The sequence below is a fragment of the Coregonus clupeaformis genome, chromosome 9, assembly GCF_020615455.1.
Source record: "Coregonus clupeaformis isolate EN_2021a chromosome 9, ASM2061545v1, whole genome shotgun sequence".
NCBI classification, from domain to species: Eukaryota; Metazoa; Chordata; class Actinopteri; order Salmoniformes; family Salmonidae; genus Coregonus; species Coregonus clupeaformis.
In genome coordinates, this window is record NC_059200.1 from 30,697,391 (window position 1) to 30,724,095 (window position 26,705).

General features: G+C 44.4%; 1 protein-coding gene across 6 annotated transcripts in view; it reads right to left on the reverse strand.

Annotated features, from left to right (window-relative positions):
• Positions 1-26,705, reverse strand: part of LOC121573745 (RNA-binding protein Musashi homolog 2-like) — a 335,153-nt gene that overhangs the window by 72,557 nt on the left and 235,891 nt on the right. For all 6 annotated transcript variants that reach the window (XM_041885953.2, XM_041885955.1, XM_041885956.1 and 3 more), the window contains exon 8: positions 12,213-12,295. In XM_041885953.2, coding sequence (XP_041741887.1) covers positions 12,213-12,295 — 83 coding nt within the window. The remainder of the gene's footprint in view (positions 1-12,212; positions 12,296-26,705) is intronic.

Sequence of the window (26,705 nt, forward strand, 5' to 3'; positions counted from 1 at the left end):
AATAGAAGTGTTCAGAACGTTTGTGAAACATCACAGTACAGTTGAAAAATATATGGCAAATACAAATCCAATATGTATGGTGTTAAGAGATAGATGGGAGGTGTTGAATGGAGCTGAAGGATGGGACTAATAACAACTAAAAACAACTAATAACAACAAGATAACTAATGTAAAGCATACTGTGTCCATAATAAGTATATACAGTGGGGAGAACAAGTATTTGATACACTGCCGATTTTGCAGGTTTTCCTACTTACAAAGCATGTAGAGGTCTGTAATTCTTATCATAGGTACACTTCAACTGTGAGAGACGGAATCTAAAACAAAAATCCAGAAAATCATTTTATTGACCTCTTTTATTGCATGACATAAGTATTTGATACATCAGAAAAGCAGAACTTAATATTTGGTACAGAAACCTTTGTTTGCAATTGCAGAGATCATACGTTTCCTGTAGGTCTTGACCAGGTTTGCACACACTGCAGCAGGGATTTAGGCCCACTCCTCCATACAGACCTTCTCCAGATCCTTCAGGTTTCGGGGCTGTCGCTGGGCAATACGGACTTTCAGCTCCCTCCAAAGATTTTCTATTGGGTTCAGGTCTGGAGACTGGCTAGGCCACTCCAGGACCTTGAGATGCTTCTTACGGAGCCACTCCTTAGTTGCCCTGGCTGTGTGTTTCGGGTCGTTGTCATGCTGGAAGACCCAGCCACGACCCATCTTCAATGCTCTTACTGAGGGAAGGAGGTTGTTGCCAAGATCTCGCGATACATGGCCCCATCCATCCTCCCCTCAATACGGTGCAGTCATTCTGTCCCCTTTGCAGAAAAGCATCCCCAAAGAATGATGTTTCCACCTCTATGCTTCACGGTTGGGATGGTGTTCTTGGGGTTGTACTCATCCTTATTCTTCCTTCCAAACACGGCGAGTGGAGTTTAGACCAAAAAGCTATATTTTTGTCTCATCAGACCACATGACCTTCTCCCATTCCTCCTCTGGATCATCCAGATGGTCATTGGCAAACTTCAGACGGGCCTGGACATGCGCTGGCTTGAGCAGGGGGACCTTGCGTGCGCTGCAGGATTTTAATCCATGACGGCGTAGTGTGTTACTAATGGTTTTCTTTGAGACTGTGGTCCCAGCTCTCTTCAGGTCATTGACCAGGTCCTGCCGTGTAGTTCTGGGCTGATCCCTCACCTTCCTCATGATCATTGATGCCCCACGAGGTGAGATCTTGCATGGAGCCCCAGACCGAGGGTGATTGACCGTCATCTTGAACTTCTTCCATTTTCTAATAATTGCGCCAACAGTTGTTGCCTTCTCACCAAGCTGCTTGCCTATTGTCCTGTAGCCCATCCCAGCCTTGTGCAGGTCTACAATTTTATCCCTGATGTCCTTACACAGCTCTCTGGTCTTGGCCATTGTGGATAGGTTGGAGTCTGTTTGATTGAGTGTGTGGACAGGTGTCTTTTATACAGGTAACGAGTTCAAACAGGTGCAGTTAATACAGGTAATGAGTGGAGAACAGGAGGGCTTCTTAAAGAAAAACTAACAGGTCTGTGAGAGCCGGAATTCTTACTGGTTGGTAGGTGATCAAATACTTATGTCATGCAATAAAATGCAAATTAATTACTTAAAAATCATACAATGTGATTTTCTGGATTTTTGTTTTAGATTCCATCTCTCACAGTTGAAGTGTACCTATGATAAAAAACTACAGACCTAAACATGCTTTTTAAGTAGGAAAACCTGCAAAATCGGCAGTGTATCAAATACTTGTTCTCCCCACTGTAGGTTATAGGTTGAGAGCTTTTGTGAAAGAGCACAGTTAGAAAGAAATGGCATATAGAAGCAAACCAGATGGACATCATGAAAATTATTGGAGAGGTTGAGGGTAGAGGAAGTTCAGGAGTAAAAACAAACAAAATATAATTATTGTAAAATTGACTGCGTCCATAAAACGCATATAGTATGTATAAGCTGGAAGTAGAGGCCTAAGCGTTGTTGTTCACTAGTTTACTCCAATTAGGGAAGGGGTGGTGGGGTTGTAAAGTAATAAAGGGAAATATATATTTTTTTAAGGATATGTATATATTTGTATGTATATGTATTTATATGTAAATTATGTATGTATATATATATATATATATATATATATATATATATATATTTGCGAGTTTAAAAAAACATATGGGGGATTGGAAGTGATGCAGACAATTACATTGATGGAAGTTACAATCTATCTGCAATATTAAAGCTGATCTACCCCAAAGAAAAAGAAGACAAAAAACAATACCTCATAATGATAAAGTGAAAACATGTTTTTAGAAATGTTTGCAAATGTATTGAAAATTAAATACAGAAATATCTAATTGTCATGAGTATTCACACCCTTGAGTAAATACATGTCAGAATCCCCTTTGGCAGCGATTACAGATGTGAGTCTTTTTTGAGTAAGTCTCTAAGAGTTTTGCACACCTGGATTGTACAATATTTACACATTATTCTTTAAAAAATTCCGTCAAGTTGGTTGTTGATCCCTGCAAGACAGCCATTTTCAAGTCTTGCCATAGATTTTCAAGCCGATTTAAGTCAAACTGTAACTAGACTACTCAGGAACATTCAATGTCGACTTGTTAAGCAATGTTAAGCAATTCAAGTGTATATTTGGCCTTGTGTTTTAGGTTATTGTCCTGCTGAAAACAGACTGTACCAGGTTTTCCATTTCTTTTTATCCTAAAAACCTCCCTAGTCCTTGCCGTTAACAAGAATACCCATAACATGATGCAGCTACCACCATGCTTGAAAATATGAAGAGTGGTACTCAGTAATGTGTTGTGTTGGATTTGCCAGAAACCTAACGCTTTATATTTAGGACATAAAGTCAATTTATTTGCCAATTTCTGGGCAGTTTTAGTTTAGTGCCTTATTGCAAACAGGATACATGTTTTGGAATATTTTTATTCTGTACAGCCTTCCTTCTTTCCACTCTGTCATTTAGGTTAGTATTGTGGAGTAACTACAATGTTGTTGATCCATCCTCAGTTTTCTCCTATCACAGCCATTAAACTCTGTAACTGTTTTAAAGTCACCCTTGGCCTCATGGTGAAATCCCTGAGAGGTTTCCTTCCTTTCCGGCAACTGAGTTAGGAAGGACGCCTGTATCTTTGTAGTGACTGGGTCTATTGATACACCATCCGAAGTGTAATTAATAACTTCACCATTCTCAAAGGGATATTCAATGTCTGCTTTTTTTTGGGAGGCATTGGAAAACCTCTCTGGTCTTTGTGTTGAAATTCACTGCTCGACTGAGGGACCTTACAGATAATTGTATGTGTGGGGTACAGAGATGATGTAGTCATTGAAAAATCATGTTAAACACTATTATTGCACACAGAATGAGTCCATGCAACTTATTATGTGACTTGTTAAGTAAATTTAGCCTCCTGAACTCATTTAGACTTGCCATAACAAAGGGGTTGAATACTTATTGGCTCAAGCCATTTCAGCTTTTAATTTTTAATTAATAAAAAAAGTATCTAAAAACATAATTCCACTTTGACACTATGGGCTTTATTTTCGGGCTGGTGTTAGGCGGCGCTAGTGTCAAACGCACGTTAGTTTGCAATTTCGTCATGTAAAAACTGTCGCACTGGCAATTTACCTGTCTCAAATCAGTTCGCTTGCGCTCAGATGGGCGGGGTGGAAATATTTGATGTGTGTCCTTAAAAACATGATCCAAAGTGCTAATTTCAGGCAGCGCTGAAAGGGATATTTAAGACCAACCAAAAGCTGGTTTTAGTAGTAACGCTGTTGGTTATGGCATGAATGTTGACAGCGGAAACGCAGCCTATCTAGCCGTGATGCAAACTGCCCATATGCGCATGGAACAAGAGTAGCCTAATGTGCTTTTGGTGCCAGTATACTGTGTTTGAGCTGACATTTCCCTTTTTATGCATTGTAGGCAGGCCCACATTATTTTTGCCATGCAGGTCCCGTTTTGGATGTGCGTAAAACCCTCCATAGTCTGTGTTGTTTTAATATTATATGCCCACGGGGAGAAATGATGGTGCCTTTAAATGTGACATTGCCTATTTAAAACAAGTTGTTGTTCCATTTTGATTATAATTATTAGTTCTCTTTTTAGGCCTTATCAATAATGAATTTAATCTTGCTTATTGACAATGTCTATGCTCAGCCATAATGCAATTTACAGTAGGCCTAGCCCCTATATCAGTGTGAATCCTATTGAAGCCATGCAATTACTTAGAACAATGTGGACTGCAAATGGGTTCAAGTTAACCTATTTATCAAAGATGGGATAGGTCTACATTTTGTTATTTCGTTTCTGTAAGCCATTTAACAAACTATAACGGACTAACATTGGAATTGGAGTTGATTCCAAGGCAATACATAAAAGACCGTAAATACACAACCTGAAGCAACCACATATTTCACCATGGAGCACATTCTGATTGGCCAGTGAGGGGCCAAGCCTCGACACACCCCTGAACCTATAGCGCTACCACCTGCGCTTAGATTTACCATTGCATTAGGTTTGTTAAAATAGAGCCCTATGGGGTATTGTGTTTAGGCCAGTGACAAAATCTCAATTTAATCAATTTTCTATTCAAGCTGTAACACAACAAAATGCGGAAAAAGTAAAGGGGTGTGAATACTTTCTGAAGGCACTGTATGTGATCGTATACAAATACAAGCAAGGTTTGAAATGATTATGTTTTAGTCAAATAATATATCTGTTTGGGCTTCTTGTGGTCAATTTGCAGTCTACTAATTATTTGTAATTATGTTTTGGCCCCCTGACCAGGCTCTGAATCTAGTTGATGATCCCTGATATAGGAGAAGAATGTCCTTTGGACTAAATTATACTATATCGATCTAAAACAACTCTCCCTGTTTTCATACAGTATATGGAGGCATGCATGTAATTTACAGCCTTCCCTCCCTGCTCCATTCAGTGTGGGGTAGAAGCAGTGCTGCCTGTCTGCCTGCCTGCCTGCGTCCCTCCCTCCCTGCCTGCCTGCTCACTACAGTAATTGGTTGGCCATGTCAGGGGACCTGACTAAAAAATTGACCACTAACAGAAGATTCATCCCTGCGGCAGTGATCATTCTCTACTGAGGAATATCATAAATGACACCTTTAAGAACATTACCTTGGGGCAGTTCACTAAAATATGGCCCATTTTAACAGCACACTACATCTACAGATCTGAGCCACTACTTGATAGGTGTATATTATGCATTCATATAAGAAGGCGGTCGGGGTGGTGGAGGGAGCAGAAATCATTGCTTCAATTGGAGGGATGACTAAATGACTCTTGTCAAAGAGAGGGGGCAACCTGCCAACAACTATAACATTAGAATCATCTTAGAATCTAGCTCCATCCTACTGTTCCCTCATATTACTAGCCTCCCTCCAATCACTGATACTAATGGCAATCACGGGGAAAGTATGCTGAAAGGTATGAGAAAGGCCCAGGTTTACCTGGAGAGCAGAACTCCCTGCAACTTGAATTAAATGACATGAGAGACTTGGGACTGTGGTCATTATTGATACATGTACAGCAACTTTGCCTATGACACAGAAATCTATATTTCCCCCAACACACACACAAACATGCATGCACGCACGCACATAGAAAAAATGCTGTCAGGAGCTATATGCCTCCGCGTCGGAAAACAGAGTGCCAGAAACCAAATAGAAATCCTGAAATGTGAGGCCTCTGGTCTGGTTCCTCTCCCCTGAGTTAGATTATACAGATGTCTCTCTTCCTCACTCTAATCTCTCTCTCTCTCTCTCTTCTCTCTCTCTCTCTCTCTCTCTATCTCTCTCTCTCTCCTCTCTTCTCTCTTCTCTCTCTCTCTCTATGCCTCTGACACTTCCCTGCCTCTGCCTGTACTTCTCTCTGTGATAAAGCTCCCATTAGAACAGCTTTATTTCAAAACATTACTTCTGCTGTGTCACTTTGACAAGGTCAGCCCTGACTCAGAGTTGGAGCGGCAGCTTTCTCCCTCCTGAAATGTACCTTCTGGTCTTTTCATTTAGTGAATATATTTTGATTAGAGGATAATTAACTCTGTTACAACCTGCTGAGATGAATAATCTAGCTACAAATCCAATGGCAGCAGCTGATCACAGTTACCAATCTGCTTCCAAAGCCAAACTCCACCAGATTTCAATGTGTTTTCTCATTTTCACATTGCGCTACAGTTTCTCTTCCTGCCCCAGTGTGCCAAAGCTATCTCCCTACTTGGACAATGTGGACACATCACTCACTGACTAACTCAAAGCAGCTCCAACAAAACACAGCACACTCAGGAAGAGATGGCCAAAAGAGACAAGGTTTTCAGGCTTGTAGTTGTAAAGCACTGCACTGTGGCATTTGAGAAATTGAGAATATAATTGATTAATGCAAACCAAAATGAACACTGTGTGATATATTCAGATGTGTATAGCAATTAAAGAGGAATAATACAGTGGGTCCCAGTGAGCCCCAAAATCAGTGTTTCCTTAAAGCCGAGTGTGTCTGAGCGGTCCCATCTGTCAGAGAGGCGCTGCAGCGTGGCTTGTAGTGCTGCTGTAACATGGTGTGTGTGTGTGTGTGTGTGTGCATGTGTGAGTGTGTGTGCTCTGCTGACTGACTGACAGACAGTGTCACTCCCTCCCTCATCGTCCCTGGCCGTCCTACCAGTCATCCATCAGGGCTCATCAGCATGGCCAACAGCAGCCCATTAGGCCCAGCACACAAGTTCGCACAAATGAATGACAATCTCTGCCTGATGATAAATGTCACACTGGTGCTGAAGTGCTGTCAGTTTCTCACGGTTCCCTCCACACGGTGCCACACCACACCATCTCAGAGGACCGCTGACTGCAGCTTCTTGGTTCCACTTCAAGACTATGGTTCCACTACAAGACTATGGTTCCACTACAAGACTAAAGTTCCACTACAAGGCGTACGGTTCCACTACAAGACTATGGTTCCACTATAAGACTATGGTTCCACTACAAGACTATGGTTCCACTACCAGACTACGGTTCCACTACAAGAATATGGTTCCACCACAAGACTATGGTTCCACTACAAGACTACGGTTCCATTATAAGACTATGGTTCCACTACAAGACTATGGTTTCACTACAAGGCGTACAGTCCCACAATGGTTCTACTATGATTCTACTACACTAAGATGTTCCTCACCAACCAGGAACCCTCTCCATGAGGAACTGTGGTTGAATGACTAATGGTTATGCGATAAGCTACCCAATCAGCACCCCTCTACCGATTGATAGCATAAATAAACATAATGCATAGAACAGGTGTAAGTCTGTAGCACACACCACCATGTGGTGATATACAGGGCCACCTGAAGAGATATCTAGAGAGATGAGATGAGGCCTTATTGTCATTCAGCCTCCGTCTCCTGGCCGCCTCATAGATGAGGGAGAGGGAGTTGGTGATCAGGAGGCCATTGAGAGAGAGAGAGAGAGAGAGAGAGAGAGAGAGAGAGAGAGAGAGAGAGAGAGAGAGAGAGAGAGAGAAGGGGCCATTTTCTCAATAACTCTCTCGCTCCTGATTCGCTCCTGCCCTGGGGGCTCCACAGTAATCAGATCTGAAAAGGCTGTGAACGGAAGAGGTAGCGAGAGAGGGAGAGAGAGAGATAAAGAGAGAGAGAGAGTGGGATAAAGAGAGAGAGAGAAAAACAACTTTCTTCATCTCTCCCTCTCTTCCTCCTGTACTCAGACCCAGTCCTTCTCCAACCAGCAGATCAAGGCCTGGGTAGATGAGTGCAGCCAGGCAGGAGATTCAGCATGTCACCCTGACATGGGACTTCCCAGAGAGGCAGGAAGGGACTCACAAGAGGCCAGGAACACCCTTTTGGGCAGAGCGGAGTGGAGAGGAGAGGAGGAGAGTAGTAGGAGAGGACGGGGTAGTTTCACTGGGTCAGAGGGACACCCACATTCTTCCACTACGTCAACCCAGCTATACATACACCATCCCGGGTGCAGTGCTGCTCCACACATGAACCCTGAGTGATTAAGTAAGTCCTCCAGGATCCACTCACACACACACAAACATGCTAGTGCACAAACACACACACAAAGACACGCGCATGTATATACACACACACACCATGGTTAGATCACATCTCAATGTGCACTGATCCTACCTGTCACCGGATCCCTGAGATGATGAGCTAGGCTAGGGGGAGGAGGGGTCACCTGGGTGCTGTGGTTCATGTACACTCCCAAGCAAAGAGTGGTCTCTCTGTCCGTCCCTCTGTCTTTCTGTCTGTCTGTGCTGTCTGTCTTTCTGTGCTGTCTGTAGCAGAATAGCAGGCCTACTGGAAGGGTATACATTTACATTTTACATTTTAGTCATTTAGCAGACGCTCTTATCCAGAGTGGGTGCATACATTTTTCATACTGGCCCCCCATGGGAATCAAACCCACAACCCTGGCGTTGCAAGCGCCATGCTCTACCAACTCAGCTACAGGAGGCCCAAAGGGATAGCGCCAGGAGGTATTATTATAAATCTTAACATTACAGGGAGTCATGTCCAGTGGATATCCATGAATTATCTGAGATCCCGGGTATTGAGGGAATGTATTAGGTCTGTTTCAGAAATGACTTAATTGGGTGAACTCAGATATTAAATCCTGAAAAAAATCATTTTTATCTTCCCTGCTTTCCGTCCATCTATTCCGTGCACTCTGTTGGAGCTCTGAGGGGCCAAAGCGGGATGTTTTAGATTTTAGAGAGTTCTGTTCACCCCCTCTCCTCTCTCCAGCAGAGGACAAGCCTTCTGAATGTTTTATGGGGGGCTGCATATGCCCAGAGTGGAAATCAAAAGCAGGCGGCGTTGGGTGGCAAGAGGAATTCTCACGAGGGCGACACGCGCTCCGTCCTCGCCTCAACAGTCTGGCCCATACTAGTTGTCCCTTCCCTAATGTCCACCCCTCTGGACCTGTGGCCTGTGTTTCTACTTCTGCTGCATTCCCTCGCAGTCGGTCGCCTGGCATTGAGTTGACTATATCCTCTATTAAAGGAAGGGAGGGTTCATCATGCAACTGTGGAATTGCCAGGCCATCATTGTAAATAATAATTTGTTCTTGATTGAATCACCTGGATAAATAAATGTTAAATAAAAAAAGATATAAATAAAAACCCACGGAGACACTAAAACAGTGTGAATACAGGACCCTGCCTGCCACAGGATTTCACTAAATAATAACAATGATAATAATGACGATGAGTGGAATTAGCAAGTGAAATACACACAGCACAGGCTGTTAGCAGATGATGCTTCAGATATAGCTTTGATCTGAAGCTCCACCAGTGGATTCTAATAGAGGAGAGGAAAACAGGAAGAAGCTTGCTGAACTCCCAGGAACAGTTTTACCCTCTCCTCTGTTGTCTTAGAGACGCTCCTCAACCATCTCATTACAGCACAGAGAGAGAGCGGCACATCAACTTCAGCTATTTTCAACAAGACAAATAACCTGGAGTATTTGAAGTAGCTTTTTATTCTCCTCATTTTCTCTGAAGTTACTCATCTGATGATAACGACGCATGCAATTCCCTGCTAGTCCAATTCAATCCAGCCAGTCGATGGATGGCACAAACAATGCTCCCATCCACTGCAGGGAAAACGAAATAGCAGCCCTGGCTTGGTGCTCCCTGAACGATGAAACCATTTGATGCAATATCATATAAAAATCGATTGCATTGTCTTGGTCTCATAGATCTGCGGGCAGACATTGTCTGTCCCTGGGCTCAAGGAGCAGCTTGTCTGTGACGGAGACAGAGAGAGCGAGAGAGAGAGGGAGCGAAAGAGGAGGATGGAAGGGGGAGAGGGATCAGAACGACTACAACATCTCATCTCCAGCTCAGATAACCAGGCTTGTTTCGCCTCTCCTCCCGTCTCTCAGCTCTCCTCTCCTCTCCTTTACTTTCCTCCTCTCTTCCTCCCTTCTCCACTCCTCTTCTCATCTCCCCCTCTCTTCTCCTCTCCTCCCATTTTATCCCCTCTCCTTGCCTATCCTCCTCTCTCCTTATGTGATTCCTATGGGAGTTGTGTAAGGCTCTGATCAGCAGGGACCGTCACACACACAGAGCGACGCAGGGGGATGAGTTAGGGAACTGGCCTGCGGGAGATTATTTTAGGCCCCCTAAAGTTTTTTGCCAATTCTTTTTTTATTTATTTATTTGTACAAAAAATTAAAAATAAAAAATAAATAAGAAAAGGCAAAAAAAACTAATATCACCACGAATTCAGCAAAAACATTGTTTCATTTAGGAAATCTGTTCCCAAGTATTCCCACAAATAAAAAACAAGAGGAATTTGATTGCGTCTTAATGTAATTAAGATATTAAATTATTATTTTCCAAACAATCTCTTTTAGGGCTTAGTTGTTACAGTTCATTTGAGGGAATCAGTCAATTGAAATAAATTAATTAGGCCTTAATTTATGGATTTCACATGACTGGGAATACAGATATGCATCTGTTGGTCACAGATACAGTACCTTAAAGAAAATGCGCCTCACAATGGGCCTCAGGATCTCATCATGGTATTTCTGTGCATTCAAATTGCCATCAATAAAATGCAATTGTGTTCGTTGTCCGTAGCTTATGCCTGCCCATACCATAACCCAACCGCCACCATGGGGCACTCTGTTCACAACGTTTACATCAGCAAACCACTCGCCCACACGACGCTATACACGTGGTCTGTGGCTGTGAGGCCGGTTGGACGTACTGGCAAATACTCTAAAACGATGTTGGAGACGGCTTATGGTAGAGAAATGAACATTCAATTGTCTGGCAACAGCTCTGGTGGACATTCCTGCAGTCAGCATGCCAATTGCACGCTCCCTCAAAACATCTGTGGCATTGTGTGACAAAACTGCAAATTTTAGAGTGGCCTTTTATTGTCCCCAGCACAAGGTGCACCTGTGTAATTATCATGCTGTTTAATCAGCTTCTTGATATGCCACACCTGTCAGGCGGATAGATTATCTTGGCTAAGGAGAAATGCTCACTAACAGGGATGTAAACAAATTTGTGCACAAAATCTGAGATAAATATTTCTGGGATCTTTTATTTCAGCTCATGAAACATGGGACCAACACTTTACAGGTTACGTTTATATTTTTGTTTAGTGTAATTATGTTCCGGCCCCCCGACCATGCTCTCCAACAAAAATCGGCCCGCGGCTGAATCTAGTTGCCTACCCCTGAGTTAGGGAGAGCCAGTAAGGCCATACATGGGAGAGCCGGTCCTTAGTGGATCTATTTCTACTACACCGACCCTGTCAGTCAGCTCCTATGGTCCTGAAGGAGACCACATAGTAAAGGGAGGAATCCCAACCCATTGAGTGACAGGAGGAGAGTATTCCCTCTAGCCTATCACAGGCCACAGGGCCAACCCAGTCAGTAGGCTACGCACAGTGTACACACAGGGGGACTGGAGGGGCAGACACTACAGAGACTCAGAACTGTCTGCTGTACAGCAACATGTGACATGAAACTGATGGCTACAGTATGTTCTGTGATACTGAGCATGATTCATCTGATTAGCTGAACTGATGGAATTACCATACACTTTCAACTGTGCATTGAAACAGAAGACAACAGCAGTGAGGTGTGATGAGTCAGATCATTACTGGGCTTCCTGGAAGGCTCTAATCCCTGGTTAATGAACTCTTCCTCTGCCAACGACTTCCCAGCAACACTCTCTCCCTGGCCTGGCTGGCTGCAGTCAAGGTGTGTGTGTGTCTGGTATGGGTGGGGGTTGGAAGAGAAGGACAGGTTCCTCTCACCAGTCCCTCAACCTTACAGGCGGAATTCACACACACAATTTCACGGTTTCTGGGCAGTACACACCACTGAGCTCCCCATCCCAGAGACCCATCGAGTGCACACACAGACACAGGCACTTGCATGCACAAACACACACCACACACACACACACACACACACACACACACATACATGCACGTGCATGTACACACGCACGCACACACACACACAGGCATGCACACACCTACCCACACACACAGGCGTGCACATACACATACACCTACACACACCGTTGACTCTTTACTATTAACACTCCATTAAAGAGGAAATCAAATATTAATCCTTCAACACCAACCTGGAATTGAAAAGAAGAGTGGACTCACCATTTTATTATTGATTTCATGAAAATGAATTTCACAGACTTTCTCTACAACGTCTTCGCCCTCGAAAGTTATGAAGCCAAATCCTGTGCAGAGGAAGAGAGAGAGAAAGGGAAGGAAGAGGGAGATACAGTGAGTTAGGGGGACTTTGCAAACTTCAGTAACTAAAAGGAAAGGCACCACAGGCCTGATTATTATCATGAGCTGCATGGAGAAACTCTGCCCGGCCGTCTTTTGGAGAGGCAGAATGGCGTCAGCGCTGAGAGGAACGACTGAACAAGGCAGACATTGTCTTCTTTAAATCAGGAATATGATGAAATCTCTGACATTATTAGAGGCACTGGAGGACCTTCTCCACAAAGAGAAGATGGAAAAACAGCACAAAGCCCATTTAATGAGATTCATGGGAGCTGGGGCCTTAGCATCTGAATTTCATTAAATGCATTTTGTGTTCCCCTTCATTGAAATTTCACTGTATAAGAAGCCCTCGTTTTTATGTTAATGCCGGACTCTGCATATCTGAATGTGTCATTGACCGTGGGATTTTGGGGGGTATGTATAAGATAAAAGCTTAACCCCTTCCTCTACCAAGGAGGCAAGGCTGCGAGACAAGACAACTGCAGCCTTGGCGCACCAGGGAACAGCAGTGCTCTTTTCTCAGCTGTTTTGATGGCTGACGCACAAAGCAATCTGCCTTCTTTATGGCTGGGGTTCCAAGGGAAAATTATTTTCTATTGCAATGTGTTAGAAAGGAAGAGCTAGCATGGAAAAACAAAGAAAGAGGAATAAAATAAAAAATGGGAATTAATGGGAACCAGCTCCTATTCAGCCTGTCGTACTGTATACAGCAGACAGTAAAGATCACCTCAGCCTGGGCTTTAACCCACATTACCATAAACAACCACAATGATAAGTCATTATCATGGTGCTCAACAGATGATGGGCTGAAGAGACATTGTGACATGTTGAATGTGATATGGGTTTTGATTTGCCAATTGACGTTAGAAGACAAGAGGTCAAAGGTCATGTAGTCTGAGTCCATTTGGTCAAACTGAACCTATACCATACCCATTATAACAGTAAATACCATATGTGTAATCAGCCTATTCTAAACACAAACACCCAGTCCATAATATTAACAGTCAGCATCCTCCTGGGTTTAGACAGACAGGGCTTTCACATGAAATGGAGGATAAACAGGGTCGGGGTCAGGGGTTAGAGGTCAGAGGTGAGACGAGAGAAGATAAGGAGACAGCAGGGCTGATAAGAGGACCATGGGTAAATAAACCAGTGGCTACCCCTTCTATTCCACCGTGACCTTTGAGTCATCAACACTTAACTCTGACAGCAAGACAAAGGGGAGAGTGTGTAGTGCACATTTGGTCACTTTCACCTGTGCTTAGAGGCACTCCTAAAGCTCTCTATACAATGACTGCTGCTGTTGACTTTAACCACATAGCCCAGTGGCAGGTTTAGTGTGTCATGTTACTGTAACATGATAACACATGCAATATAATGCACGTTGAGCACTAGCACTAAACTGTCCCTGGAATCATTTTCTGTGCAATAGGGACAAGTTAAACAAGATACTTTCTCCTGAAAGACGCCACAGAGTCCAGACATGAGTGTGAGCTGATGAAGGAACAGGAGACTCAGCTCAAACAGCAGGTAGCTAGCTGCCTTTTCTTTCCATGTTCTGTGTCAGTCAGTTTATATTGATGTGGACTATGTTAATATGTTTATATTGATGGGGACTATGTTAATATGTTTATATTGATGGGGACTATGTTTATATGGATCGTGACTGTATGTTATGTCCGGAGACACTTGAAACCCCACCTCTTTAAGGAATACCTGGGATAGGATAAAGTAATCCTTCTACCCCCCCTTACCCCACCCCAAAGAAAGAAAAAAAAACATATTGTAAAGTGGTTATCCCACTGGCTATAAGGTGAATGCACCAATTTGTAAGTCGCTCTGGATAAGAGCGTCTGCTAAATGATGTAAATGTAAATGTAAATGTAATTTCTAAAGTCCTTGATGAGTGTTGGTGAGATTAAATGTCTATGCAGGGCTAACCTAACATTGCAGGCATAGAAAGGCACCTGAGAGGAGTTCCCACTTCCATAAGTTAGGTTGAAAATACTGTATCCCTGAAAACCGGATGTTAACGCTTTCTGGCGGCTCCGAATAGGCTAATAATGCAGGGTAGGCACTGCAGTGTTCTAACTACTGTCATGAGAGGGAACTCATGCCAAGTTTTCCTTAAATGCCCTGCCCTCCTCTGATGACTTCCTCTATAAGCTCATCAGGACATCCTGGTGCAGCTGGTGGGAAGGAAAGTTGGTCACCCTGCCCTCATCCCATTCCACACTACTTATGTCTGGGGTTTCAAACGTACGTTCTTTCTCTCTCCCTCGTTTCCCTTTTGTTCTCTGCTTCCCTTGTCATTACTCATAATAACAGTCATCTGAGATAGTGAATAGTTTATCTTCCTAAAACTGGCAGAGGATGTCACTGAAACATCTCTAGTGCAACAGGAAAAAACAGGAAAAGCTACATCATTGAGGTTGAATTAAAATACGCAGATAAATCATCAACAGCTATTAATTTGATGCATTCTATATCAGACCAACAGAATATCAATTTAAGAAGTGACATCCTGAGATTGGCTTGCCGTGGGCTGCCTGCCTGTGTGTTTCTGTGGGTGAGGCGAGGCTAAGGAGCGGTGTCGGGAGCTGGAAAATTGGAAGATGCAGCTTGTTTTCCAGCTCGCTCCACCTCCCCCCTCGTCGGCGGCACAAGGACCACTTTTGACAACCAACAAATCAGCCGTCAGGAGCCATTTGTCAAGGCGGAGTGCGGGAGGAGAGAGTGGCGGATGGATGAGCGGAGCAAGCAGAGAGACAGAAAGAGAGAGACGGGGAGAGGGATTAACACACCTGCCCTCTCTGCAGGAGAGTGCTCCTGTCACCGCACTCTCTCCCTCTGCCACACACTGAGACAGGCAGCTCCTCCTTTAACTGACGGCACATTTTCCACTGCACCATTACACACTGTGGGGTCAGGGCCAAGCCTCAGTCACCACCATCCACCAAGCACTACCATCACCGGCCCACAAGGGGAGCTGCTGAGAGCGGCACTCTGGATGGGCTACTACACCCAAGACTAAATCATAGGCTTCTGACTTAACACAGAAAACATTTCTAATCAGTGTATTGAGTCCAGAGAGCCAGCTCCTATTGCAAGGGGCCTCATTATGGCAGATGTAGAGAGAACACCCTGTAACCAGAGAGTCTGGCTCAGTCTTACTGGGAGTTATTGATAACCTGAGCCCAAACTGCTCTATTAGAGAAACAACCCACTGATCCAAACACTACAGCCATAACACTACCTCTGATACCAGTGAACAGGGTCTCCTGTCCTGTCTGTTTGATGAATATCCTCAGAGCCAGTCCTTATCGTTCTGCCGCCCTAGGCAAGACAAAAAATGCCACCCCGCAAAACTAGAATAGTCCCAGTAAGAAAAATGACGTTAAAAAGATGTGTAAAATACATATTTTCCAGACGTTGAAGTTAGGTTCAATTTAGGTTCTTAATAAAAGGTGAAAATATGTTTTTCTGTACGTCTAAAATACATAATTCCAGGAGGTTGAAAAGGCATATTTTCCAGACGTTGAAAAATAAGTATTTTCCAGATCTTGAAATCAGGCTCATTTTTGGTTCTGAATAAAAGTTAAAAATGTGTAATTTATAGACGTCTATGTTTGGGCCAAATCAAGGCTGGTCCAGACTGGACGAAATCTGAACCAAACATAGACGTCTATGATTCAAGGCCGGTCCGTGCTTACTGAGGTGTAGCCTACAGTGTTGCCTGAAATATAATTTTATGAATGCCCATCCATGTGGTAGGCCCACCGTTTGTAAAACAGGCCGTTGCATTGGCTTTATTAGTCCTGATTCCTGTGACTAATCAATTTGCCTCTGAATATCAGCTACCCAGCTTTATCAGGAGTTATTGTGAGCCTATTTGCAATGTGTTTACACAGCTGGAAATGCAGAAGTATTTTCTTTTTTGCTATGATCAGCTTGTCAAAAATGTACAGATACAAACTTGAATTCACTGATCATGACAATAGGGTGAAGCTCCTCCACAACAGTTGTGATTGTCCATTCCATATTGTCCATTTTACTTTGACCTGTCCTGTTTTTAGGATATGTTGTTTGTTAACATGCCAGCACATTTTTTATTTTATTGGGCGAAATGTAGGTTAGGCTATTTGATCGGAGAAACCTGCATGATGTAAAAAGTGTTTGTCTCATTACATTGTCATACATTGTCATCTCCAGCCTGTAGGCTACAGAAAAGGCCACATACTCTTTCTACCATATCTTATATCTGCTACATTATTTATGTTAGATTATTTTTTTTGACGGAACGTTGGTGGAGCGCCGCAGCGATGCGTCTCTCCAACAGTACCTTGGAGAAGCACGCTGGGAATGGACAAGCAAAATATTTTGCGCCCCTGCCTTTGGCAAAGTGGGCACTGTTTATCACAGGGTGGCATCAGCGCTCACCTAAAAAGCCCATATGCCACTGGTTGAGAGAAATTGTCATTGTTTTTGGGCAAAATTATGTGAGATTTTATGTGTTGTTGTTGGAGGTCCGTCTAGGTCAGTTTAGCTCAGAAAATGCCGCCCTCGTCAATCTACCGTCATACACGGCCGCCTAATCCTGCCTAATGAGCGGGCTGGCCGTGAATATCCTCTACTGCTGGATGGGTTGTATTGTCTTCCAGGATGACAGAAACACAGAACAATGTCACACCCCTCTCCAGCCCGGGCCCTCCCACAGGGGCTGTCTGACCCTCTACCCCTGTACTGGTCTTCTGCCCCACACTCCTCTACCCTGTTCATTACAGACCCAACAGCTACAGCACAACCCCCATCCCCCTCCACTCATCCTCCCTCTCATCCCTCCTTCCCCAGGGTGTCAGATAGAGGTGTGTGATTCCTGTCTGGTGACCCCTGGAGGGTGTTCTGCTCCCCCAACATGGCAGGAGACCAGGACAACAGCTCCATGAGATTAATAAAGAGGACCAGGAATCAATAGGGACAGGGAGAGGTGTCAACGCCTTCACTGGGGCAAAACTTTCCTTAAGCTTCAGCAATGGCCTCTTATGACAACACATGGATTTCCAATGTGGGTGCTGGTAATAGGTGTTACTGGCTGGCTGCTGCAGAGGCGAGGCGTCTTGGCTGACTGGGCTGCATCTCACACTTATTAGAGAGGGGCAGGCCTGGCCCCATCCCCCGTCTCCACTGAGCTACACCGAGCCCACGTTCACAGCCTCTTACCAGCAGCACACAGCACACTGCACACACACTCTCCCTGCCTGCATAATGCCATTCCCCTGCAGAGAGAGAGAGGCTACGCAAATAACATTAAAATGCTAAATCGATGAAACGTCAAGTGACCTTTGCTTAAAAAGCTGATTCTGCCGGAGCCACATTAATGTATTTAAAGTAGAACAAGATCAAATCAGATAGCATTCTGGAAAGTTTTCTCTCTTCATTTTCCGGCAGACACTAAAGGGATTTGCAAATAAATGCAGAAAACTTTACTTTTCAGTTGACTTAACTGTCAGCCCCTGTTGAAAATCCAATAGCAGTCTTTAACATTTTACTCAACTCACCCTTTTTAGCACCTGGGAATTGCAAATTAGGCTAAATAATTTCTCTCTGCTATGTTTCCACTGAGTGTGTGACGCCATTTACATACATACATAGCTTATGTGGGTACGGCTGTGGAAGAATGTGGACTTCAGCACATGAAAGTGTTATCCTCGGTTAAGGTGTAGGACTTATTTTTAAAAAAATGTAAGGTTGTATTCTGAGGAAAAATCACACACAGTATGCATACCCACAACCCCCTGGGCACAGCAGAGCAGACAGATTCTAGTGATGTGCCTGTGTCAGTCATCCTTACATGAAAATTAAAGCTCTGAGAGCCGTGAGGGCATAGATATGTTCATCCATCCATTACAGCTTTAGATACTCAGCAGACAGTGAGATATCATTCTCATCCAGGACCAACCATTGTATAGGGTGTCAGTGTCAGCCTGTCAGGCCCTACAGTAGGATCTGTATAAGGGACTTGCTGGTGGATTGAGAGCATATTTAACCTGTGCTTAGAGCAGAGAGTGATAACATTACAGGGTGACATCATCTCAGAGACACTTCCTAATGTGCAGTCCACGATGAGCTCATTGGCATTTGTGACTGAAAACACTGGGTTACCATGGTTTGTGTGTCTGTGTGTGTGTGTGTGTGTGTGTGTGTGTGTGTGTGTGTGTGTGTGTGTGTGTGTGTGTGTGTGTGTGTGTGTATCTCTCTGGGATGAAGGAGTGGACAGGGAATACATAAACTGATCTTTCAGGATCAATATATGGATCTTCAGGGAATCAATGGGCATTCTCTGCTTTATTTACCCAAGCCCTCCATCACAAAGCAGCAGAATAGATACCTGGTGAGCTCTTGGGAGTGGGAGAATCGTGTAAAATAAATGAGATTGGACAGTAGAATCGATACTGGGGAGCAGACCTCCCACAACTCTCTAATGACTAGGGCCAAATATGTTTCACCAGGTGAAAAGAAGGGAAAACATGGAGAAGAATGTTACTGTACATGTATCGTCTTGACAATACTAAACATGTGATCATACTGTACAGTAGAAACATGTTACTCCAATTATCGCCATGACAATATACAGCATGGAGAGGAGGGAGGGACCAAGGGAGAAACAGATATGCTGAGTCTGAGTCTGAGTCTCTGTGTGACAGACAGAGACGGTGTCTGAGTGAGTGAGTGAGTGTGTGTATGTGTGTGTGTGTGTGTGTGTTTGTGTGTGTGTGTGTGGAGAGAAAGAGAGGAAGTGGGACCCACACACAGCAGGAGGGGGAGAACAGAGCAGAGCAGATCAGGAGATCTGGAAGCAGCAGGAGGATCTGAGCTGCAGCCAGAGGTCATGTCCATCTCTCACTCCCATCACACACACACACACACACACACACACACACACACACACACACACACACACACACACACACACACACACATACACACACACACACACTGAGTAGCAGAGCAGCCATGTTTACACACATATGCTGGCACGGAATCACCACACACCCATAACCGCAGACCCCGTCTCTCTCCATAAAGAGGAATGGCTCACTCTGTAGCACACGCAAGGATAAGTGCCACATATGATTTATGGCAACATTAGATGTTAAAACTATGAACAGTAAAGAAATCCTCAGCACTACAAATACAACACTAAACAACTTGTGCAGCAAAACAAATCGCTCCCTCCAAATCGCTAAAGATCTGCGCTCCACTTTCCCCATGCACTACCAAAATAGAACATCTAATAGGGGTAGGGTAGCTAGGCTGCAGGCCTCGCAACTCTTAAAACGCACTGTGTCAAAGACCAGGGAGGAGAGGAAGTGGAACAACCAAGATGAGGTTGACTTAGGACCCCCAGCAACATACACAGAGTCTGAGCCCCTCAGATACATGCACACACACGCACGCGCACACGGACGGACACACATGCACGCGCACACACACCCCCTATGGCTGCTACAGCGACAGGGTCAGGTTCCTCCTGCGCCTTACATCCCTCCCCTTTCATGATTGGCTGCTCTGACCTCATTGACCAGCCCTTCACCTGTCCAATCTGAGCTGGGAGCAGGACCCACACCTCCGGTGGCAGCCGATGTGCCTTGGCCGAGTAATAAAGCAAGGGGCCTCCGAGAGTCCACAGCTCCACTGTTAAAGGCTTTTGATCAGCACATCCCTCAGCTGTTACTGAGGATCCTGGAATCAGCACTCAGGTAATCCTCTGATTTATACACTCATTACAATAAAACAAACTCAGAGCAGGGCTGAGCACACACACTCCTACACTGGAACATTGGAACACTCCAAAACAGAGCCTCCAGGAAAGGAGGGGAGAACATGAGGCAGCAGTGTATCTTGTTCCAGTCATAAACTACAGAGACAGAAAGAGAACAAATGATGGGAAGGGTTCCTCAGTCTGCCCTAAAATGCTGACGTAAACCAGCTCACACACAGGGGTCCTACAGTATGAGAGGCAGGATGTGTAGGGGAGACCAATTACAGAGCCACAAGCTGCTGCCGGGGGAAATAGAGTGGCCGTGGCACTTACTCAGCCCCATCGCGAGGAGGGTTTCATTAATAAAAACCAGAGCTCAAACAAATAATTGGCCCAGAATAAGTCCCCGTTTTCCTCCTAAAGAGGCTGGTGGAGAGGTCTCTCTTTAGGGACTGGCCTGGGAGGTTGTGGAGCAGCAGAGTCCATTAACATTACTTGTAGTCAGCCAATTTTGCATACAAAGATAATGCTCTCTTGCCTTCTGCCTTTTTCCCAGGCAATTAAAGTCAAAGAAAAGAGGAAAGGGTGAAAAAGCTCTCAACAATATATTTTGCTCCTGCGACATTCCTCGGAATCATTCCCATTAGAGGGAAGAGCTGTAATTCATTTCCCCTGGCTAATCAGTGTAGTGATAAACGCATTGAGAACAGGTTTTGTTATCTACTCTCTCTCTCCACCCCCCCCCCCACCCCCCCTCTCTCTAACAACACCCCAGAGCTATGTAATAAAGGCTTACCTATGATGGTCTTATTGCTGGCCTTTGTAAGCTCTAAGACTACCTCACTATCCCATAAAAATAAAAAAATAAATTGAGTTAGTCGTAAAGCATGCAGGGAGATGCAGCATAATACACCACATTAGCTGTCCTGCTCTCCTTGTTTTAAATGTAGGCTATGCTTGGTGGCATATTCGTTTTCTAATTAAATAACACAAATTCACTGATAAAATGTAAATCCAGAAGGAAGTTTTAACAGGATAAATGTGTTATTTATTTATCTGATTACAATCTTTTCAATGTCCTTGTGCTTGACCCTGAGCTTAAAATATATATGCCTGCGTGAGTGTGTGGTCCACTGTGTCTGTGCAATCCCACTAATGATACTGAATGAGAGTGAAGAGGCATGCAGGGCTACAGAGACGTGAGATGGAGGGTTGTATAGGTTAGATTTAAAACTGGGTGGTTCAAGCCCTGAATGCTGATTGGCTGAAAGCCGTGGTATATCAGACCGTATACCACAGGTATTACAAAACATGTATTTTTACTGCTCTAATTACGTTGGTAACCAGTTTATAATAGCAATAAGGCACCTTGGGGGTTTGTGGTATATGGCCAATATACCATGGCTAAGGGCTGTATCCAGGCACTCCACATTGCTTAAGAACAGCCCTTAGCCTATTGGCCATATACCACAGCCCCTCGGGCCTTATTGCTTAATTAGAAGAGACAGAGGAGGATAAGTGATAGATGCCGAAAGTAGAGACCAGCCACAAATATACCAGCTGCTGTTGCAAACACATTTCTATGTGTGTATGTCCATGAGTGTATGTGTGTGTGTTTGCAGTCTGTGCATGCATGTATGTACAGTATGTTCTGTGCATGTGTGCGACTGTGCATGTCTCAATTGGTGCTCCTGTTCGTCCACACATGTCAACACGGGTTTATTCACCCACCCACCACCTAACAAACATGCACAGACACGCACAGAACTGTAAGTGATATGCAGCGACACACACACAGATATAAACAAACATCAATCATATAGCAAAAAAGTCAATATGAATAACAAGTCAGTTTTCAGCCAGGCAGATCCCATATATATTGTGTGTGCACAACATGTGAATGTCTTAATATCTGTGACTCAGAGCTGTGGATGTCTTGAGTTTAGATTCTGGGTAGGGAGCTATAAGCCTATTCATAAGTCTTGCTCTTTCTAAATATTCTATACATATATGGGTCTGTAAACATTCCAAAAATGAACCAATGTTTGTACTGTATGTGTGATGTGTATGCATATTATATCTTAGCACATTTTCCATGTGTGTGATGACGTGTGTGATGACGTGTGTGATGAGTTCATATATATCAGTGTCAGTTTGAGTTGAGTTTACGTGGTGAGTGTATTTGCATGCTTGTATTTATTATTTAGGCCTAGATGTGTATACATCCTTGTTCATGTGTGAATAAGATACAGCGTGTGTGTCTGGATAGATGTGTGTGTGTGTGTTTCCTGTGTGTGTGTGTGTTCTGCAGGAGCGGCTGGGCTCTGGCTCCACTCTACTGTAGCTTTGCTGAGGGAAATATTGTGTCTGTCTCTATGTAGGTCAGCTAGCAGCGATGGGCCATCCATTTTAGTGTCCTACTTAGAAAGACATACAGTGCGGTGCAAAAGAGAGACAGGGACTTTTTTCTCCATTTGAGCCACCCTCCCTCCATCCCGCTCTCCGCTCCCCTCCTCCCTCCCTCCCTTCCTGCTGCCCACTGTGCTCAGCCGATGCACACTTTCCTTCTCCCAGCTCAGCGGAGCAGCATACCTCTGTATGTGCTGAATGCACAGGGTTACATGGACAATCTGTTAAGGCAGGACTGAGACAAACAGGGCTAAAGCTATGTGCTCATTACCTGGCCTCAGCCAGCTGGCTCTGTGGTTTCACACAAAACCTATACCATGCACGTAATCAAACATGCTAGGGCAGGGGTAGGCAACTACATTCAGCCACAGGACGATTTTTGTCAGAGCGGATGGTCGGGGGGCCGGAACATAATTATAATAATTTGTACACTGCAAATTGACCACAACTATGCCCAAAAAGAGATTGTATTTGAAAATAACAATAATTTCATACTTTGATCACATTCAGACACAATCACGTCTCTTTTTTATTTGTGGGAATACTTCGTAACAGATTTCCTAAATGAAACTCATTTTTTATTAAAACTAAAATTCCCCCCCATTGTTTTTGAAAGAAAATCACTTGCGGGCAGTTTTTGTCCTGCGGGCCGCCTGTTGCCGACTCCTGTACTAGGGCAATACAGGCCCTCTATGCTATGCATGTAAAATCAGCACTGCTGCAGAACAAGTAGCTTCATTACATGGACATGACTCTTGCTGTAATGAAATGCGAGGGTCTAAACTACAGAGATTTAAAAGTTCTCCATTGAACAATGACAGGGTGTTTTTTTAAGCGGAGCCCTTGAGAAGAACAATGGGCCAAATTCAATAGATGTCTAGATCTCTATCACATACAGTAACATCCAATGAGGAACGGGCCGGGAACCTTTCCAAAAACCCATTGAGACATGGTGATGAATTTCTTTTCATCAGGAGATCCAATGTGGAATTGGAAATCCATTGAAACAGATATGCACCTTTGGTACATTTCCACTGATTTATATAGATATCAGTTTCATTAAATGTAATTAGCTTTTCTTTTTTTAATGATGAAACTAGGGATCTGAATAGGAGATAATCAGTAATAAGTGAACGGTTCATAGGATATAATGGAAGAGACAGATGGGATGATGATTGACTGTGGATTAGTACATTTTAAATTGTTTTTGGATGTAAAGTGAAGGAATAGCGGGCACTAGCTGCCAGATCGCGGGTGTACGGCAACACTTTCTGCTGGAGCCTCCAACGGAGCACTGCCTCACAGACTATTTGCATTAGAATTTCAATAGTTATTTTTAAACATAAAAGACCACTATAGATTAAGCAAGCAGCAAGTGTTTAAAGAATTGAATTACGCAAGAGCAGGCCATAAAGTAGCATTGATTCAACTTAATTAGGCTTTTCTCAGCCACTGTGGCCAGAATGTTATTTATGTACAGGCATGGGGTATGTTTAAAGGCAAGACACTGGATCAATTCATCCGTAATGAAGAACATTGACAATGCCACTTTGCAGAGGCCCGTCATGGTTTACAGGAGATTGCTTTTAAAGAGCAAGCCAAACGCTTGGAAGCACTACTGCTTTCCTTTATTTACTTGAGAGACGCTGCTGCTGCTGGTGAATTTGGCTGAGAATCTTGAGACAGAGAGCAACCTAATGCCACTAAGCAGCAGGAGATACAGGCCCGACCCACACAAAGCCACACAGAGCCACACAGAGCGGAGCGCCACACACATTCACAATAACATCTGGCCCCCGGCCAGTGGAGATAGAAAATGAGAGGACTGATATCTGATATGTCCATCAATATACCACGAACCTAGGTGGCGGTGGGAGGCTAGAAAGTATACCCAACATCATGGACTAACTGACAGACTGTGTATGGCTGATGTTAGGTCAATGTTGGCAGATGGGGTGATGTCTCTACTGACCCCACTTTCACTACCTTCTTTCATCACCTGCCCCTTGTCCTTTAGGCCTTCTGTTTGATTACACACAGGGCTAGTTAGCAGTAGAATATGAGTGTGTGGCACCACAAAGGCTAGCAGCGTAGGGTCATTTGCATTTGTAACTGTTCACAGCTTCCTGGGTTTATTTCATTTCTTAAGTGCAGCATAATTGGTTGTATAATCAAACTTGAAAATGTACATAGCGCAGCCATTCCAGCACTTCAGATGTCCTTTAATCACTGCTTTTGGGCTGTAGCCAAGAGGAATTAGCAGGAAGGAAGAAGCTCTGTGGAGAACCGTGTCTGACGTTTATTTACTCCTTTGTTCATCTTATTCATTTCACGGATGTGTCTCTCTCTTTTTCCTCTCTTCTCTTCAGTCGGCTCCTCACAGGAGCGTCTCAAAGAGGATAAAGACAGAACATGCTGCTAGACACGGCGCGGTCAACATCTCACGCTACCTTGCTAATAAACACACCGAAGCTCCAGTTCAGCAGGAGAACTCAACAACTAATCCACCATCAGTTGTCTGAGAACACTGTTGTTGGTTGTTGCTTGCAGGGAGGTGGTGTGTATTGGAGCGTTCGGGAGGTCAACTTGACATGTGTGACCTTTGACTGTTGAGGAGAAAGTCAGTCCATACTTATAGTAGACTGGAGATGGACCATGTTCTTTGCATTTATCTCTACTCTCTGGAGCAGATGGGGTTGTCCACTTCAGCCTGAGATGACTCCACTCTACAGCTCTAGCCCAGTCTCAGACCCCCTGGTGGTCCAGACAGTGGATGAGGAGGACTATTATAGTTGCTATGGACTCGAGTTCTTGTAGGTCAGGATGGTTACAGGATGATTCTGAGGACCCAGCAGGGTCTTCCTGTCCTCACCTTTCTTCTTCTCTCCTCCATTCTCCTCCTCTTTCCTCTCCTCTCACTCACTCCCATCTGGAGACTTACACACAGGAGTGTGTTTAACCGTTCACTCTCGCTGTGCCGACAGAGCCTTGTTCTCCGTAAAACTCCTCAGCTTCTCTCTTTAGTGTTTGTCCCCTCACTGAAATGTATTTTAATTCACTCGCTTTGCAGAGGAGAGCTCATTTCAATCTCAAAGCCGACATCTGTGGAAGCGGAGCGGGCACTAAACGAGTGGCGTTAATCCTGTACCACAGGGATACAGCACAGGGAATCTGCAGAAGAGAGGAACGAAGGAGGGAGAGCGACAGAGTGAGTGAGAAAGAGCGAGGGAAAGAAGAAGGAGTGGTAGAAGAACAGAACGAGAGGATGAAGAGAGGAGAGAGTGTACTGAAAGTGGCACTCTAATATGTAACCATATACCTCTTCTCCTCACATCATACCATACGCAGGAGCAGAGCCCCCTGAGCCAGTCTCTCTATGGGAGAGGGAGGGAGAGGATGGAGTAGCCACAGTAAGTGGCTAGGACATGTTTATCTAATGGAGGAAAGCAGCTGTCCTCTCCTCCTGATGTATTGGACGGGGGCTTCAAAGAGAGAGGTGGTGTGAGCGGACGGGCGGGCGGGGCGGATGGCTCTGTGTCCTGCCTGGCCTTCTCCACCGCCCTGTAACCTCTCTAATTGGACTGTGAGAGGAGGGCTGATCAATCCACCCCACCAGCAAGCAGGCAGGTGGCAGGGAGTGTGGCAGTCCGGCTGAGGGCTCCAATAACAGGGAGGTGCTCTTTAAAGGCCGCCCCACCAGGGGTCACACAGGACCACTTCCCACTTAATTCATCTCAAAGGTTATTTAAAGTGACTGGCCTGTAAGAGCCTTCATCCACAGCACACGCCTACCGATAAGCTTCCATCAAAACAGCATCCGGTATCCATTGAGCTGTCCATTTTCAAAATGGACAATGAGGTAGAGGCTAGTACAGTGGGGCTAAACAGGGTTTTGTTCAACAAGGCACGGCACAGAGGCTAATGATGTCTCCAAAGGAGGGCTTGTTATTAGTGCACTCCAGGGGAGTGTCACTATCTCCTTCTTTGTGCACTTTTTAAAATAAGACTTTTAAATTATCCATCTGAGAACATGGACCACGAGATCTCGTTAGGGATAGATTGGGGAAGGAAAGGCAATAGAGTGAGGGAAGGAGAAGATATGTAGAGGAGTAATGTCATGACGAGAGAGGGACAGGAAGTAGAGAGAGGGACAGGAAGTAGAGAGAGGGAGAGAGGGAACTAGAGGT